Source organism: Girardinichthys multiradiatus, chromosome 9, assembly GCF_021462225.1.
Source record: "Girardinichthys multiradiatus isolate DD_20200921_A chromosome 9, DD_fGirMul_XY1, whole genome shotgun sequence".
Classification (NCBI taxonomy): domain Eukaryota; kingdom Metazoa; phylum Chordata; class Actinopteri; order Cyprinodontiformes; family Goodeidae; genus Girardinichthys; species Girardinichthys multiradiatus.
The window spans coordinates 904,571-923,015 of NC_061802.1; the positions used below are offsets into that span (position 1 = coordinate 904,571).

An 18,445-nucleotide genomic window follows, 5' to 3' on the forward strand; every position below is an offset into this window, starting at 1 on the left:
TGAACTCAACATGGAAAATGTCCAGCCACAGCACCCACACAGAGTGCAGCAGGGCACTAATTACACCCACTGCTTACAAACACAGAGTGGACCCAGCTGAAACATTTGGTCCATCTGTTCTTCACACAGAAAGTCTCTGAAGGACTGAGGATAAACATGAAGTTTCAGATCATCCTGGGTTCTCCCTGCAGGGTTCTCCCAGTCCAACACAGTTAAACTGGATTTTGTCTGATTATGTTAAAAACAAACTGTTTCCTGCAGAAAGAGGTGATTTTGGGTCCTCCAGCAGAACCTTCACACCATCAGATCTTTCAAAGCATCACTAAGCCAACCCTAACCCAAGCAGTCATATTAAATGAATAAGAGACACAGATTAACACAAAACTATTTATTTGTAACTTAATGGTTTAAAAGGGAGAAACAGCAGAAAAACATCTGAACAGAAACACAGCCGAGTTCTACAGGAACATGGTGGACACCTGGAGCTGATCTGGAGGAATGTGACGGATGGATGGAGACACCTGCAGAAAGAGAACATCAGCTGTTACCAGGTAGACTTTGGGCTCCTGAAGGTCTGAGGTGGGTTCGGTGACCATCAGAGTTGATAAAAAGCACGGTAACATAACTCAGGTTTCCAGCTCCGGCTCTGAACATCTGATTTTAATGTCCACAGATGCTTCTGTCGGGTTCAGAAACCCTCCAGCAGGTTCTGGTTCTGTGGTCCCAGTTACTGTCTCTTTACTCCTTCAGAAATCTGACCCACCTCCTGATTTTCACCTGCTCCCAAGTGTCCGAGAGGATAAATTCATTTGTTCGGAGCATGTTTAGATGTCCTACCAGAGTTAAAAGGTGACCCAAACCAGAGAAGCTGCTATCAGAAATAGAACCAAGGTTCTGAACTTACTGCTCCATCCAGGTGTGATCAGAGTGACAGGTGAGGCTTCCTGTAGGTCTCGTTGGTGATGGACAGACGGGTCAGACGGGCTCCGTAATAATCCACGATGTAGTTTGATCCGTCAGCTGGACCCACGATCTGCAGGAGATACAGAACAGGTTCTGTTCAGAGAGGAAGAACCTTCAGGCTGTGGAAGAGACTGAAATCTCTTCATCCTGATTTGTTGTTTCACCTTTAAAAGCTGAATCTTTTATTTTAATAATATATTCTGGTTCTGGCTGGTTTTATTTGCTTTAAATTGAAGACTAAATAATTCAGATGGATATTTGTTCTGAAAATTGAATATAAAAAATAAAAAATCCAGTTTTTACAAAAAATTGATTTTGAATTTGTTTCACATCTTAATTAATTTAATTTAGATTTAAAGTCAGTTTAAAATCAAACATTCTGCAGTTTATTTAAGGAAAATCCAAACCCATCCCGAGTTTGGATCAATGCAGGGTCCAGTCCTCTATCTTAACCTTTAACCTCTCCACATGAAAGCTGCAGCAGGAAGAGGTTCAGAACCATAAAATGCTGGAGCCGGTCCGCTTGTCCGTCCATCCTCTGATGGTGACCCTTCCCTTCACTGCCTGATTCTTTTTCTCCATCCTCTCTGAACCCAGAGCAAGATGAAAGGAACATCACTCATTCTGAGGTCCAGAGAAGAGCAGCGGCACCACAGGATGTATGGACAGAATCAGGTAGCAGATCTATTAGAAGAACTTCCAGGTCCTACAGCTGATTCTTTTCCAACAGTCTTCTGACCCAGACAAGAGACCGTTTTAGGATTTCTGGGTATTTTTTTTAGATTCTGTGGCACCATTGGGTTTTATTTCAGGGTTTGGACAGTAAAGGTCCAGGAAGTGAGCGGGAAGAGATGCTGTGATTGTACCAGGCCGGGAATTGAGCCATGGGATGGCTGCATAGTGGGCCGGCAGCTTCAGAATGCGCTGCTCCGGCTCTACCTGCTGAACCATGTGGTCTGTTTCCTGATTTAAATGCAACTTCCTGTCTGCACCTGATTGGTTGATGTGTTTGCACCTGAGCAGATTGGGACTCACCTGCATGGCGATCAGAATGAAGTCGATCAGAGTACCAATCCCACAGAAACCCACAGTGCAGAACTTCAGCAGACCTGAAAACACAGCGGTGATGTTAGACCTGGTGTTTAATACTCATGAGCTCATGAAAATGTAACATTCATATATTTTAGATTCATTGCACACTAACTGAAATATTTCAGCTCTTTTATTGTCTTAATACGGATGATTTTGGCATACAGCTCATGAAAACCCAAAATTCCTATCTCACAAAATTAGCATATGATTAAAAGGGTCTCTAAACGAGCTATGAACCTAATCATCTGAATCAACGAGTTAACTCTAAACACCTGCAAAAGATTCCTGAGGCCTTTAAAACTCCCAGCCTGGTTCATCACTCAAAACCCCAATCATGGGTAAGACTGCCGACCCGACTGCTGTCCAGAAGGCCACTATTGACACCCTCAAGCAAGAGGGTAAGACACAGAAAGACATTTCTGAACGAATAGGCTGTTCCCAGAGTGCTGTATCAAGGCACCTCAGTGGGAAGTCTGTGGGAAGGAAAAAGTGTGGCAGAAAACGCTGCACAACGAGAAGAGGTGACCGGACCCTGAGGAAGATTGTGGAGAAGGGCCGATTCCAGACCTTGGGGGACCTGCGGAAGCAGTGGACTGAGTCTGGAGTAGAAACATCCAGAGCCACCGTGAACAGGCGTGTGCAGGAAATGGGCTACAGGTGCCGCATTCCTCAGGTCAAGCCACTTTTGAACCAGAAACAGCGGCAGAAGCGCCTGACCTGGGCTACAGAGAAGCAGCACTGGACTGTTGCTCAGTGGTCCAAAGTACTTTTTTCAGATGAAAGCAAATTCTGCATGTCATTTGGAAATCAAGGTGCCAGAGTCTGGAGGAAGACTGGGGAGAAGGAAATGCCAAAATGCCAGAAGTCCAGTGTCAAGTACCCACAGTCAGTGATGGTCTGGGGTGCCGTGTCAGCTGCTGGTGTTGGTCCACTGTGTTTTATCAAGGGCAGGGTCAATGCAGCTAGCTATCAGGAGATTTTGGAGCACTTCATGCTTCCATCTGCTGAAAAGCTTTATGGAGATGAAGATTTCATTTTTCAGCACGACCTGGCACCTGCTCACAGTGCCAAAACCACTGGTAAATGGTTTACTGACCATGGTATCACTGTGCTCAATTGGCCTGCCAACTCTCCTGACCTGAACCCCATAGAGAATCTGTGGGATATTGTGAAGAGAACGTTGAGAGACTCAAGACCCAACACTCTGGATGAGCTAAAGGCCGCTATCGAAGCATCCTGGGCCTCCATAAGACCTCAGCAGTGCCACAGGCTGATTGCCTCCATGCCACGCCGCATTGAAGCAGTCATTTCTGCAAAAGGATTCCCGACCAAGTATTGAGTGCATAACTGTACATGATTATTTGAAGGTTGACGTTTTTTGTATTAAAAACACTTTTCTTTTATTGGTCGGATGAAATATGCTAATTTTGTGAGATAGGAATTTTGGGTTTTCATGAGCTGTATGCCAAAATCATCCGTATTAAGACAATAAAAGACCTGAAATATTTCAGTTAGTGTGCAATGAATCTAAAATATATGAATGTTAAATTTTCATCATGACATTATGGAAAATAATGAACTTTATCACAATATGCTAATATTTTGAGAAGGACCTGTATATATGACCGGACTGGATGCCATGTGACTACAGCATGACACACCTGGGCCATCACTATGGATTGAGTCAGAGCTGCTGCAGAAACAGAACAACATGAGGCTGGTTCTTCTTAAAGGCCAATAAAGTTCTAAGAGTCGAAGGTCATGTTGCTTTGACAGTTTGACAGTGGAGTTTATGAAGCGTTCACAGAATCTGAATTCCTGAACATTTTAGCATTAAACTTTTTTTTTCTCCGGGAGGAGCTCGGAGTAGAGCCGCTGCTCCTCCATATTGAGAGGAGCCAGTTGAGGTGGCTCGGGCATCTATACCGGATGCCTCCTGGACGCCTTCCTCGGGAGGTGTTCCAGGCACGTCCCACCGGGAGGAGGCCCAGGGGACGGCCCAGGACACGCTGGAGGGACTATGTCTCTCGGCTGAGCTGGAGGAGGTGTCTGGAGAGAGGGACGTCTGGGCGTCTCTGCTGAGTCTGCTGCCCCCGCGACCCGGTCCCGGATAAAGCGGAAGACGACGAGTACGAGTTATTTTTTTTTTGGATTCTGTTTATTAACTGAATTCAAAAATTTGCATTATTCTTTGTAAAAATGTAACTTTAGTTTTATTAGTTTGTTTCGGACCTTTAGGTTCCTCAGTAGAGCTGGTTCTGCTGAAGAGGCTGTGCTAGTGTTTTCACTCTTCGTCACTAGTATTTATGTCTTACTTGCTTTTTATGAACAAACATTCAGTAACTCACTGTGCTGCATCGGCAGCCAGAGCTTCCTGACGTTTTATCCTCTCTGCGGGTCTCCGCCTGCCGTGACAGACAGCCTCAGAAGAAGAAAGGAGGAAGCTTCTGTCTTCAGTCTGGGAGCTTCAGGCAGATACCTGAGTGAGCCTCAACAACAGCATGGATTATTTGGTCCCGGCCCACGGCGATAGCTAAGTGGGCCGGGCCAGCAGCAAATGTCCCGGTGCTTCCAACTGCCTGTCCGACCCACATGAACCGTGTTTTAAAATATCAGTTTAGAACTTCCAGCATCCAGGCCAGAAACCAACAAACTGTGATCCAATAACCAGCAGCTGGGCTGTCAGAAACCAACTGACCGCATGGAGACCTTTGGAGCACAGCAGGTCCACCTGTCAGCACTATAACACTGCTTTTAGATCTTTGTTTAGGGAGATTTTTTACATATTTTCATGCATCATAACATCAGCAGTTTTCTCAGTTTTAGTTTGAGTCATATTTGATCAAAATCAGATAAGAAATAAGGAGCTATAAGGACGGTTGTAGTTCATCACTGGGGTTCTGATGGGATTATAACCCAGAATATTACTGGACTTTTACTCAGGTTCTGTTTGTTTTTAAATTCCTAAAATCCTTGTTTGAATTTTTGTTTTTAATTCGTGTTCTTTCTTTGATAAATTTAAAAATGTATTTTTCATAAAAACATGATATGAATACATTTTTATTGGTAAATTTATTGCGGTTCTGTACTTCTTAGCAAAATGTGTACAAAATTAAAACCAGTTATACAAATAGGTGATATATATGAATAAAACACAAAGAAATTAAGAATAATTACTTAAAACATACAAAATAAAAATAATGTTGAATTAAGATATAAAAGAAGAGGAAAAAAATAAATAGTGCTAAAAATAACAAAAATAGAAATAATAAAATTAAAATAAAAGATAATGATATGAAGGTATAATAAAGAAAAACAACAGATGCATTCTAAAATATTCAAATAAAAAATAATCATTAATATTCAATAAAATCCTAAAACATAAAAAGATTTTTAAAATAAAGAATTAATAAAACTTAATATAACTAATAAAAAAAGGAAAACAAATGTTACCAATAACTACCAATAATCTTAAAAAGATTTACAAATGTAATAAAAAAAAAGATGGAAAAATTAAAACTATTATTTAATAAAATGATAAAACACAAAGAAATATTCTTCATCTCAAAAATATTCATAAAAGAAATAATTTGACAAAAAAAACCTCATTCCTGGCATCAGCTCCACAGATCTGACCTCTGTGTGTGTGTGTGTGTGTATGTGTGTGTGTGTGTGAGTGTGAGTGTGTGTGTGTGTGTGTGTGTGTGTGTGTGTATGTGTGTGTATGTGTGTGTGTGTGAGTGTGTGTGTGTGTGTGTGTGTGTGTGTGTATGTGTATGTGTGTGTGTGTGTGTGTGTATGTGTGTGTGTGTGTGTGTGTGTATGTGTGTGTGTGTGTGTGTATGTGTGTGTATGTGTGTGAGTGTGTGTGTGTGTGTGTGTGTGTGTAGGTGTGTATGTGTGTGTGTGTCTGTGTGTGTGTGTGTGGAGGTACCGAGAGCGGGGTATCCCAGGTAGAAGCGGTCCGCTCCCAGCCAGCCCAGAAACAGAGACAGCGCCACAGCCACCTTGTAGGAAAAACCGCTCCTGAGAGGAAACACAGACATGACTGAGAGCCACTCAGGCCCACAGGTTGATTCTAGTTCATCACACCAGAATCGACCCAGTTTAGGAGCTTCCTGTCTCCTCATGTGTTCTGTTTGTTCTGACTGACTTAAAGACAAATCTTCCTCCTGGTTCATATTTCTTACTCGGCTGTAGGACAGAACTTTACCGACCCAGTCTGGAAACACTCACACGTTCCTACAGGCGATGGTTCTATTGAAGCCCACCTCCTCTCCGCTGAATCTCAGCTCGGTTCCGTTGGAAAGCAGACAGGTGACGTTTGGAGCTGGGAAACAATCCACTGCAGACACAAAGACACATTTACACCCAGGAAACCAGAACACTGGACAGAGTTATCACCAGTTAAACCAGTGAGGCTACTGGACTCAAACATTTGATTCTTGGCAGCATCTCTAAGCTGATCTGGTTCTATTTTAGACGGGTTCTAAAGCCGTGACGCTATGAAACATCTGAACGTCCGCACTTAAATTTATTTAACCGCAGGTTCTGAGTTTTTTCTGTCCAGGGAACAGTTACTGAGGCCCGGGTGCAGAACCAGGGAACCACACAGAGCACAAAGCTGGACCTGAACCAGAACCCATTGAATCAAACTGCTGATTTGATATGATGGTAACATCTGGGAATGTTCTCCAGATATGCTCGGACTCACCGGGCGCCTCTCCCTCCTTGCAGTTCTCCGGTTCCTGCGTGGCTTCATCGATCTTTGGGTCTTTGCAGAGATATGTGGGCAGAGTGAAGGCATCAGAACCGAACGATCCAACATAAACCCGGCGCCAGAACCTCACAGATTTATTAAGAATGAAACCACTCCGGTTCTGATTATTCTTCAAGAAAGTAACTAAAAATTATTTAACAGAAAGATAAAAAGCTAAACTGGCTGTTAGATCAATAACAAAGAAGTCGATCTGTGTCGAAATATGTTTAATAAGAAGTGATCCGAATAATCAGCTGATTTACTGATATCCACTGTTTACATCAACTCGTTCTGGATTACTGAAATATTCTGGATCATAACAACAACAAGCTGGACCAAAACGAGTTGATTTAAATCAGAAATGGTGCAGCAGCTCATTAAGTCGCAATAAACCGTCGTAAAACTATGGAATGTATCAAAAATAAAGTCAGTGCTAAGCTATGCTATGCTAAGCTAAGCTAACGGCTGCTGCTGACCCGGGAATTCCTGGACAGGTGAGCTGTGCGGCGTCACGTGACTGTAAGGATATTGTCCGAGTCTCAGGTGTCGGCAGTCCTCCGCCTCTTCAGCCGCAGTCAGACTGGACTGAGCGCCACAGAAAACCAGCAGGAGAAGCGGACAGGACCGTAACCACCACAGGTAGGAGGCCGCCATGTTGACTGAATCATCACGTGACAGGCTGCCGCCTTCAGGAGGCTGAGAACGGCGGGAAATCAGAGCTCTGACCGAGCTGACGCACCTGAGAGAAATAGAGCGGAGTTGAGCCTTTTAAAAGTAACTTTGAAATAAAAGTGAGATTAAACAACAATCCTGCATTAAGTGTAGCTTTTAATATAAAGTTTTAATTACAGCAAACCCAAACGCGTCAGCCACGTCTGTTCACAATAGGCCGATTATTCTCTTCCTAAACATCTGAACTGGATAAAAGTTTAGATGAAGTTATTATTTCTGAAAACACAGCATGAATACAAATCAGATTCTGCTGTAGTTGTTAGAACTGCAACAGATGAAACAAGAACCCCAGTGTTCTGCAATGTATTTCATGAACCCATCAGCAGGTCTAGTTAAAGGCCTGTGTGTCATCCTGGGATTCCTCATGTTGTCCTGAATAGTAACAGGTGGAGCTCTGTGAACAACTTCTTTCTCTGAAAGCTGCAGATCATCCCCAGCTTTCAGCTTTTCCTGAGGTCCGTGTTTGAAGCCTGAACCGAACCAAGAAACCAGCTTTTTCTGTTCTCAGAGGGACAGAATCAGAACCAGCCTAAAGTTCTATGAAGTTCTAAGCACAAATTACTTTTGGAGAAGCATATTTCACTTTTTCAACATTATAATCTATTTATAATCTTTACACCCGTACTTGTACTCGTCGTCTTCCGCTTTATCCGGGACCGGGTCGCAGGGGCAGCAGACTCAGCAGAGATGCCCAGACGTCCCTCTCTCCAGACACCTCCTCCAGTTCCTCCAGGGGGAGCCCAAGGCATTCCCAGGCCAGCTGAGAGACATAGTCCCTCCAGCGTGTCCTGGGCCGTCCCCTGGACCTCCTCCCGGTGGGATGTGCCTGGAACACCTCCCGAGGAAGGCGTCCAGGAGGCATCCGGTATAGATGCCCGAGCCACCTCAACTGGCTCCTCTCGATGTGGAGGAGCAGCAGCTCTACTCCGAGCCCCTCCCGGATGGCCGAGCTCCTCACCCTATCTCTAAGGGAGTGCCCGGCCACCCTACGGAGGAAGCTCATTTCAGCCGCTTGTATCCGGGATCTCGTTCTTTCGGTCATGACCCAAAGTTCATGGCCATAGGTGAGGGTAGGAACGTAGACCGACCGGTAAATTGAGAGCTGAGCCGAAAAGCGAAGCTCTCGATTTACCACAACGGACCGGCACAGTGCCCCCATTACTGAGGCAGCTGCACCGATCCATCTGTCGATCTCCCGCTCCATTCTTCCCTCACTCGTGAACAAGACCCCGAGATACTTAAACTCCTCCACTTAAGACAGGAACTCCTCTGCAACCTGAAGAGGACAAGCCACCCTTTTCCGGTCGAGAACCATGGCCTTAGACTTGGAGGAGCTGATCTTCATCCCAGCTGCTTCACACTCGACTGCGAACCGCCCCAGTGCATGCTGTAGGTCTTGGATAGATGGGGCCAGCAGGACCACGTCATCTGCAAAAAGAAGAGACGAAATCCACTGGTCCCCAAACCAGACCCCCTCCGGCCCTTGGCTGCGTCTAGAAATCCTGTCCATAAAAGTTATGAACAGGACCGGTGACAAAGGGCAGCCCTGCCGGAGTCCAACATGCACCGGGAACAGGTCCGACTTAGTGCCGGCAATGCGGACCAAACTCCTGCTCCGCTCGTACAGAGACCGGATGGCCCCTAATAAAGGGCCCCCGATTCCATACTCCTGGAGCACCCCCCACAGGGCATCATGAGGGACACAGTTGAATGCCTTCTCCAGGTCCACAAAACACATGTGGACCGGTTGAGCAAACTCCCATGAACCCTCGAGCACCCTGTAGAGGGTATAGAGCTGGTCCAGTGTCCCACGGCCGGGACGAAAACCACACTGCTCCTCCTGAAGCCGAGGTTCGACTATCGGCCGGACTCTCCTCTCCAATACCCTGGCCTAGGCCTTATCAGGGAGGCTGAGGAGTGTCCAACCCCGAGTCCCCAGCCTCTGTTTCCACCAGGGAATGCGTGATGGCAGGATTGAGGAGATCCTCGAAGTACTCCTTCCACCGGCCGATAATGTCCTCAGTCGAGGTCAGCAGCTCCCCACCCCCACTGTAAACAGTGTTGGCGAAGCACTGTTTCCCCCTCCTGAGGTGTCGGACGGTTTGCCAGAATCGCTTCGGGGCCAACCGGTAGTCCTTCTCCATGGCCTCACCAAACTCCTCCCAGGTCCGTGTTTTTGCCTCTGCCACCGCCCGGGCCGCGGCACGCTTGGCCCCACGGTACCCGTCAGCCGCCTCAGGAGTCCCACAAGCCAACCACAGCCGATAGGACTCCTTCTTCAGCTTAACAGCATCCCTTACTGCCGGTGTCCACCACCGGGTTCTGGGATTGCCGCCACGACAGGCACCGCAGACCTTACGGCCGCAGCTATGGGCAGCAGCATCGACAATAGATGCGGAGAACATGGTCCACTCGGACTCTATGTCTCCAACATCCCTCGGAATCTGGTCAAAGCTCTCCCGGAGGTGAGAGTTGAATACATCCCTGGCCAAGGGCTCTGCCAGACGTTCCCAGCAGACCCTCACTATGCGCTTGGGCCTCCGGCTTTCTCCTCCTCCAGCGGATCCAACTCACCACCAGGTGATGATCAGTGGACAGCTCAGCCCCTCTCTTCACTCGAGTGTCCAAAACATGCGGCCGAAGGTCTGATGATACGACAACAAAGTCGATCATCGACCTCCTGCCTAGGGTGTCCTGGTGCCAAAGTGCACTGATGGACACCCTTATGTTTGAACATGGTGTTCGTTATGGACAATCCGTGACTAGCACAGAAGTCCAATAACAAAACACCACTCGGATTCAGATCGGGGAGGCCATTCCTCCCGATCACGCCTCTCCAGGTGTCACTGTCGTTCCCCACGTGGGCGTTGAAGTCCCCCAGCAGAATAATGGAGTCCCCGGGAGGGGCACTATCCAGCACCCCCGACAGGGACGCCAAGAAGGCCGGGTACTCTGCACTGCCATTCGGCCTGTAGGCCGAAATGATAGTCAGAGACCTCTCCCCAACCCGAAGGCGCAGGGATACGACCCTCTCATCCACTGGGGTAAACCCCAACACGAGACGGCTGAGCTGGTGGGCAACAAGCAAACCCACACCAGCCCGCCGCCTCTCCCCGTGGGCCACTCCAGAGTAGAAGAGAGTCCAACCCCTCTCAAGGAGATGGGTTCCAGAGCCCATGCTGTGCGTGGAGGCGAGCCCGACTATTTCTAGTCGATATCTCTCAACCTCCCAATAAGCTCAGGCTCCTTCCCCCCCAGCGAGGTGACATTCCATGTCCCTAGACCCAGCCTAAGCATCCGGGGATCGGGCCGCTGAGGTCTCCACCTTCGTCCGCCATCCAATCCTCTTTGCACCGGTCCCTCACGGTTCCCCCTGCAGGTGGTGGGCCTACTGGGGGAATAATCTTTACAGTTTTCCATAAATAATTTCTTAGCACAGAAAAGATAATAGAAATGGATCAGACTGGATCATAAGTTCCACAGATAAGCGGAAGAGAAAAGATCCAAATGGGACAGATGGATGCATTTAATACTTTACTGAAACTATTGAATACATCTTTTTATTTATTTTTTTCTTCTCTGGAGGAGGGACCGAGCTTCTGTTCACCAGCAACCAGAGGAGAAGGTTAACATTTGTTCAGATTAAGTATAAGCTCTAAATATGACTGATAACAAAACTCCACCGGTCCAGCCTGTTAACCAGTCCAGCCTAAAGCCATGTTCTCTTGGGGCCCTTGTCCAGAAGGGGGCCATAAGCAGTCGCAAAGGATGCTTGTACTTTTGTCCGGCCCAGGGCCACATTATAAAGTAGCTTTAAGGACCCAGAACTGCCAGAAAACCCATCAGTTTGTTCGGATGGGAACGTCTTTCCTTCTGTTCTGCTGGAACATCAATGGAAATTTCAAAAACTGGTTCCTTAAATATGGCAGAGGAGGCAGCGGTCAGAATAAGACCCTGGGAGCAGAGCTGTGGACATGTTAAAGTCATCATCTTCAACATCACCAGGATGATTAACATCTGCCGTAAGGATGAGTTTATGTGAAGTCCACCCTGCTGCTCCAGGATGTCCACAGAGTTCAGCTCCAGTTCTGATTTCTGCTGCTGCTCTTCAGGCTGCAGGACGATTCCAACAGAAAACAATTATTTTTTACCACAATTAAAGAAGATATTTGATTCCCATCTGTATCTAGAAATAGATTTTTCATCTACACACAAAAATAAAACTCTTCTATTGAGCTTTTGATATATTTTAAAAAATGCTAAAACATCAGTTTTATTTAAAATTGAATTTTTTATTTATGGATCAGTAATAAATTATTAAAATAAAAACAAGTCTGTATCATTAAAATCTACAAAATATTATTTTAATTATTTCTTCTAATATTTTTATTTGTAAAAATAAAAACGATTTTTATTTAGAAAGAACCAAACAAATTAAAGTTATTTTCATCCTTGTATAATATTTTGATTATTTTTATTTAAATGCATCTTTGTGATTTAACATCTTATTTTAGTTCAGATTTTTTACTTATAAAACAAGAAATATATTATTACATGAAACACATGATAAGGTCGGTGTGGAACCAGGAGATTTTAAAGAACCGAACCCTCTGATGGTCTCTGGAAGTTTAGAGAAACACGAAAACAGCAAAAGGAGCAGTGGTTTCCGACTGCACCTGAAGGCATCCTCACACCGAAACTGGTGCCAAACTGGATCCAGTTGAAGTGAGCTGTGTCCTTGTTTCGGATGGTTAGAAAGCTGTGTGCGGACTTCGTGGACTGTAGCAGGTTCGGGTCCGTGTTTGTGTGTCGATCTTAAGCCAGAGAGGTGAGTTCTGGTTCTGATCCAGTGGGGGCATCTGAGTTAGCAGTTTAGCTCTGAACGGACTGGGTTAGTTCCTTTGTTGGTTCTGTGTCTGTCCGTGTGAGTTGGTTGGGCTGAACAGAACCGGTAATATTGTTTGAATTCATCTTCTGTTGAGCGGAGCTGCGTTCAGTTCCAGGTGTTCAAACCAGTTTAAACAGATTTTCACCTGTCTGTTAACTTTGAAGCACCTGTTTCACCTGCAGGAAGTTCACCTGTAGTTTCGGACCTTCCTGATGACTTCGGGACCAAAAATAATCAGGGATTTACTGATTAAACAGCAGATTATCTCTGACCGCGCCCCTCGGAGCCGCGTAGTCTCACTTCCTGGTTCCTCTCAGGTGTGTTCAGGTGTGTGAGCGGCTCTTTCAGCCTTCTGCAGAAGTTTGTGCTGTGAGGTGGATAATCAGGTGTAGATTAAGCTCGGTTCAGTTCGGTTCTGACTGATACCTGCAGCTTTCTCACCTGAGGATAGAAACTGTTACTATCTATGCGCATGCGCAATGTACGTAGTACGAGTTATTTTCAACCGCGGGTGGACAGGAAAAATGATGTGTTTATGTGTCGACGATACAGTTATATTGTGACTTTGTTAGTGTGTGTGTATGTTCCTGCTGGGCAGGTGAGAGGACACCTGCAGGACAGCTCATGGACAGGTGCAAGACAGGTGAGGTGCAGGACAGGTGCAGGACACCCGCTGGACAGGTGCAGGACAGCTGCTGGACAGGTGCAGGACAACTGCGGACAGGTGCAAGACAGGTGAGGTGCAGGACAGGTGCAGGACAGCTGTGGACAGGTGCAGGACAGCTGCTGGACAGGTGCAGGACAACTGCGGACAGGTGCAAGACAGGTGCGGGACACCTGCTGGACAGCTGCAGGACACCTGCTGGACAGCTGCAGGACACCTGCTGGACAGCTGCAGGACACCTGCTGGACAGCTGCAGGACAACTGCGGACAGGTGCAAGACAGGTGCACACTGTGGGACTTGGAAACTGAATAAAGGTCACTGTCAACCTTTCGGTTCTCCTCGCTCAGCGCTGGAGAAACGTGCTGCTCAGCTGGGAAGGGCGTTAGCATCATGTGGTTTAGATGAAACTTTACTATAGAGAAAAATGGAGTTTAGGCGATGAACCCAGTCCTGTTTGGACCTCCGCAGCTCAGCCATTCTTTCCATCAGAACCATAATTTAATTTCAGAAACGTGGACTTTTTCTGATCCAGTTATTGTTCTGATCCATTTTCCAGTTTTTCTACAATCACAGTTTAAGTTTGAGGATTTTTTTCAGATTGTCCCACAGAATGTTCAGCTTAGAGTATGGGGATGGTTCTGACCCAGTAACATATTCAGAGCCTTTTGGATTTAACCTCCACTCAGGGCCACAGTTTCATCTCCACATGTCCAGGTTCTACATCCAAACTTAGGTCTTCATGTCCAATTTGACCCAGTGTGTCTCCTGCTTCTATAGGACAGTTTTCTGTCTGGGGTTCAGACCCGCTGGAGCAGTGGTTCTGTTAAAACATTTTTTTAAAACCAGCCTGTTGTTTAGTGTATTTGTCTTGTTGTGTTCTGCTGATTCTCTGACCGTTGGCATTAGACCGACCCGGCTCCTCATTAATGTCTGTGACTCCAGGTTTTAGTCAGGGCCCGTTTACGCTGGTACCACCTGAAACGGGTAACCTTTCTGTTCTTTTTGTTCAGGTGGATCCAGGACAACCATGTTGGAGAATGTCCCTACAGGTAAGTTTCTGGTGGGACTCCGTGTTCTGTCTGTGGATTCTGCAGCTAATGATTAACTCCCAATCAGATAAGAACATTTTTCTTGAACAACAAAGGTTCTGTTGGGTTTTACAGCAGCAACCAAAGCCCAGTGTTGATTTTTAACATTCAATAAAACAGCAGAAAAAATGAAGATGTGACATGAAAACATAATTTAAAAATCAGAATCAAAAAGCACTTTGGGTCGGGGTGCCGTCGGTTCACGTGTTTCCCTGTTTTGTCAGTTTCCTCTGCAGAGCGCCAGCAGGTTCTGGGAGCTCTGGAGCGTCTGCAGGCCAAACTGGTCCAGAGGGAGGAGTGGACCCACAGTGACACTCTGGGAAACCTGCGGGAGATGCTGCAGAGTCTGCTGTTCAGCCACATCCTGACCGTGCAGTACTCTATTAAGCAGCTCCAGAACCAGGTGAGACATACCCGATACTAGCTCCCTTAGTCTGTCCAGAACCACCTGGGACCCACTCCCTGAACACAATAAACAGATGAATGAGAACATGTCAGTTTGAATGCAGTGAAATGGGTCCGGGTCATGTTCAGGTGTTAAAACCTAAAGTCGTTTCATTTAGAATCGGATCATTTAGGATTTATTGATCAGATTAGAGCATCAGGAAATAATGAACTTGTTGTGGATCTTCATACACATCTCTAGCTTCTGATTGGTTTAGTTGCTCTGCTTGGTCCACTTCAGACCAGCCAAAACTGACCAGAGCAGTTTTAGCGCCACCCACTCGTGTTGGTGAGTAAGGTCAACATACAGTAAAGCAGCACACGCCATAGATTGGATGGACGGGTGGTGCAGTGGTTAAGGCACTGGGCTTTGGACCCAGTGGTCAGGGGACCTCCTTTGACCATTGTGGTTCTTTTGGACCTCCATCCCAACCATCCCGTTCTCTTTGGATCAGCCACATGAGCGATTATCCCGCTTGACCCGACCTGAACCCTGCTCCAGGCTAAGCCCCGCCTACCAGCTGGTTAATGGGGCGGAGCCTCTGACAAGGTTAAGTTGAGCCATGTGCCATGCAGATTCTCCCAATCAGATTTGTGCTTTATTAAAAGGTCCGGTTAGTGTTTGAAATGTGCTGCTGCAGCTCTACCATGAGTGCAACAAGGCAACGTTTAGTTTTACACAGTGCAGAACCAAACCTCCTGAAAAAGTGTAATTTTTATAAAAGTATATGCTGTAATCTGATTGGCTCAGAGGGAACAGACCTGTGGAGTAGCTTCAGCATTGAGCCCATCTGCTCTCTGATTGGACGGTCTCGTTATCACCATCTTCCATCAGTTGAAGATAACAGTACAGGTGAAAAGTCACCATGGTTACTTCAAGGTTCCACACAGCGTAGGAACTTCCAGCACTTTGAGGTTTTTCTGCTTCTTATCTGTAAATATTGTTGAGGGGCTTTTCTTTTCCTAATGTAAATATGTTCAGGTACACATGGACTGTTTTCTACACCTGCAAACAATCACAGCAGGTCGGCTCAGTTTGAGTTTCAGCTTTAGAGTTCTGATGATCTTGCCGGTTCTGTCCCAGCAGTTGGACCTGTAGGGAAGAAACGTCCTGCCTCGTTCTGTAGGTTTTAGTGAAACAGACATTGGTGTGTTTCCAGTTTCATCTTTGATCCTCTCAGCGACAGAACTGCTCATGTCCTAACGGTAATGCAGATCCTATCAGAACCACCACACATCGCTCTGTTTGCAGGTGTAGCCCCGCCCAGGTGTTATGTGAGCAGCTCTGTGAGCCGTTACATCCACTCCCCCCTGCTTGTCCATCTGTATTCAGCCGCCGCTCGCTCTGACGTGCAGCCTTTACAATAAACAATCTGCAGCCAAATTAAGGTAATGGCAGTAAGCTGCGGGGCTTCATACTCTAAGTGCTGCGAAGGTCACAGCGGCGTATGGAAGCGTGGGTGGAGCTGCTGTATTTATTCCCTCCGTCCCTGCCTCCTCTCCGGAGCGCTGCGGATCTATCAGGCTTTAATATCTGGTGTCCTGGGTTGAGTAACGGCCATGTCCCGGCCATATTGATGAAATGGCTCGGGATCCTGCTCCGTCAGCCCGGCCCAAATAAGCTGCAGACTGATAAGTTTCCACAATGTGAGTGTAAAGGTCATTAATACATTACCTGTTCAGAGAAAGAGCCTGCAGAGGAATCTATTGATTTTCCTCCCCCTCTCTCCTCCCCACTTACCTCCAGCCTCCGCCTCATTTTTAACTCCTCGTCTCTTTTGTGGACTGCGTCCTTGCATGCGTCTCTCCATCCTGATGCAGCTCAGCGCATTACTTCCTTCAGACAATCCTGTTTCTATGCCGGAAAATGTTCCAAGTCTAACCAAAAGCAATCAGCAGATGAAGAACAGGTGGAACAACGAATAAGTCTTAATTGTATTCCACTGACAGGAATGTTGGTGCTTTTCCTTATTGAGGGAAATCGATATTGGATTTATTTTCTGGTGCTTAAACATCAGATGAAAGCTTCAGAAAACAAGTTGTAAGATCTAACAGTGAAACTAAACACATCCTGTCCACGGGCTCTACTTCCTGTTAGTGTGGCTGTTCACCAACCATCTGCAGCTTCTCCTGGACTGGGTTGAGGGAGCAGCAACTTTAACAGAATATCCCAGACCTCCGTCTTCCCAGCTGTCACCTGTAGCTCATCTGGAAGGACTTGTTAGGCATTCCCAATTTGGCCATAAATCCCTGCAGAGAGTCCTGGGTCTGCCCAGAAGTATCCTCCCAGTATGAAGCTAAGCCCATCTCCAGAGGCTCTTTTTAACTTGGAGCTCTTCACCGTTTCCCTCCTAGTGAGTCCATCATGGAGAAGAAGTTTTATTACCCACAGATCATGACTGCAGGCGAGGAACATGGATCTGACCTCTCAGCTCAGTTCTACCTTCATTTCAACAGACACTGCAGAGTCTGCTCCAGTCCACCCATCAGTCACAGGTTCTGTTCAACCCCACTTCACGACCATGACCCAGAGGCACTGAAACGTCTTCTCATTCCCAACCAGAAGGTAGCAGTACACCTTTTTCAGCTAACCACACTGTCCTCAGAGCTGAACCTTGTCGACACAAAAACTGCTTTGTTCCAAAAGGATGTTTCATTTAGTTGGTTCTGCCCCAAAAACCCTGAATCCTCTTTAGAAACATCTTCATACAAAACAGCCTGAACCAGTGTAGTAACTCCACCTGGCCTGTGTGCAGCGCTCTAACGCTGCTGCAGAAAGGCACCTGAGACGTTTGTGGTTCTGCTGAAACCGAATGACCATTCGACCGGATCTCAAACTCCTGAAGTAATCCTTGTCTGGACATCATGAGGGACATGCCCGTCAGGTTTCTCCAACCCAGGAAGACTAGTTGGGCAAAGATCAGATCCAGTGTTCCACAGTCAGGATGGAAACCACATGGTTCCTTAGGTTTATTGTATGGAGCCATTCATGTTCAGGATGATTAAAGTGCTTCACAGGAACCTGAAGGAACAGAAGAGACACATTAAAAACAACATAAATTTTTTAAGCAACATAAAAATCATTTTAAAATCAAAACATAAAAGCTGAGATATGATAGAGATCATCATATTTGGTCTTTATGGGGAACCTGCAGTAAACTCTAATGTTTTCAGTCCTGATTTACAGAAACCAGCAGTTTCTAAACATCTCAGTTTGTTCCAGATCTGAGGAGTATAGAGACTGCCTCACCGTGTTTAGTTCTGGTTCTGGAAACACTGAGTAAGAAGGTCTCTGAAGACCTGAAGGGTCTACGTGGTTCCTACCTGACCAGCATGAAGCTTTTTCACATTAAGCTGGAGGACATTCTGATCCAACCACTCGGGACACGAGGACTTGGTGAATGTCGTGGGCCGCGGTCTCGTGAGGACCACAGTGTGTCATCAGCATAGACATTGTAGGAGATATTTTGTTGCTCATCAGTTGGAGCTTGTAGATCAGGGGTTCCCAAACTTTTCTGTGACCCCAAAGAAACCGTGCCAGAGACTGAAGACCCCCTAAAATTACATATTATTATTTCACTCTATAAAAATATAGGATGAAATAATTATATTTATTTTTAGATGAATAGATTTTTATTGATATTTGATTATTTAATTTCATTGTATATTATTTAATTATTTAATGGGACATTTTATGGTACATTTCTTTATTTCATGATAAATTAACGTATTTAATTTGTTGCTATTGGCCCTCCGTACACCTCAGCACTCGCGTCACAATGTTTATGACAATCATCTCACCAAACGAAGTCCA

At 46.0% G+C, this 18,445-nt stretch overlaps 2 protein-coding genes across 2 annotated transcripts in view; one reads left to right on the forward strand and one right to left on the reverse strand.

The window, feature by feature from the left end:
• Positions 1 to 373: 373 nt before the first annotated feature.
• Positions 374 to 12,126, reverse strand: tm2d1 (TM2 domain containing 1). Its single transcript, XM_047375028.1, has 8 exons — positions 12,101 to 12,126; positions 7,291 to 7,553; positions 6,770 to 6,829; positions 6,292 to 6,400; positions 5,990 to 6,081; positions 1,999 to 2,072; positions 905 to 1,033; positions 374 to 521 (listed from the first exon to the last, which is right to left on the reverse strand). The coding sequence occupies exons 1-7, from the start codon at positions 12,109 to 12,111 to the stop codon at positions 923 to 925; spliced, it is 720 nt and encodes a 239-aa protein (XP_047230984.1). The 5' UTR covers positions 12,112 to 12,126; the 3' UTR covers positions 374 to 521; positions 905 to 922.
• Positions 12,127 to 12,135: 9 nt separating this feature from the next.
• Positions 12,136 to 18,445, forward strand: part of LOC124873844 (inaD-like protein) — a 120,722-nt gene continuing 114,412 nt past the window's right edge. The window contains exons 1-3 of the mRNA XM_047374849.1: positions 12,136 to 12,761; positions 14,110 to 14,148; positions 14,412 to 14,590. Coding sequence (XP_047230805.1) covers positions 12,647 to 12,761; positions 14,110 to 14,148; positions 14,412 to 14,590 — 333 coding nt within the window. The 5' untranslated portion in view covers positions 12,136 to 12,646. The remainder of the gene's footprint in view (positions 12,762 to 14,109; positions 14,149 to 14,411; positions 14,591 to 18,445) is intronic.

Excerpts from the sequence above, each read along its gene's own strand:
- tm2d1 (XM_047375028.1), bottom strand. Across the intron at positions 6,401-6,769 it reads CAAGGAGGGAGAGGCGCCCG|TGGATTGTTTCCCAGCTCCA; the intron begins GTGAGTCCGAGC and ends TTGTGTCTGCAG. Across the intron at positions 6,082-6,291 it reads ACCATCGCCTGTAGGAACGT|GAGCGGTTTTTCCTACAAGG; the intron begins GTGAGTGTTTCC and ends GTTTCCTCTCAG.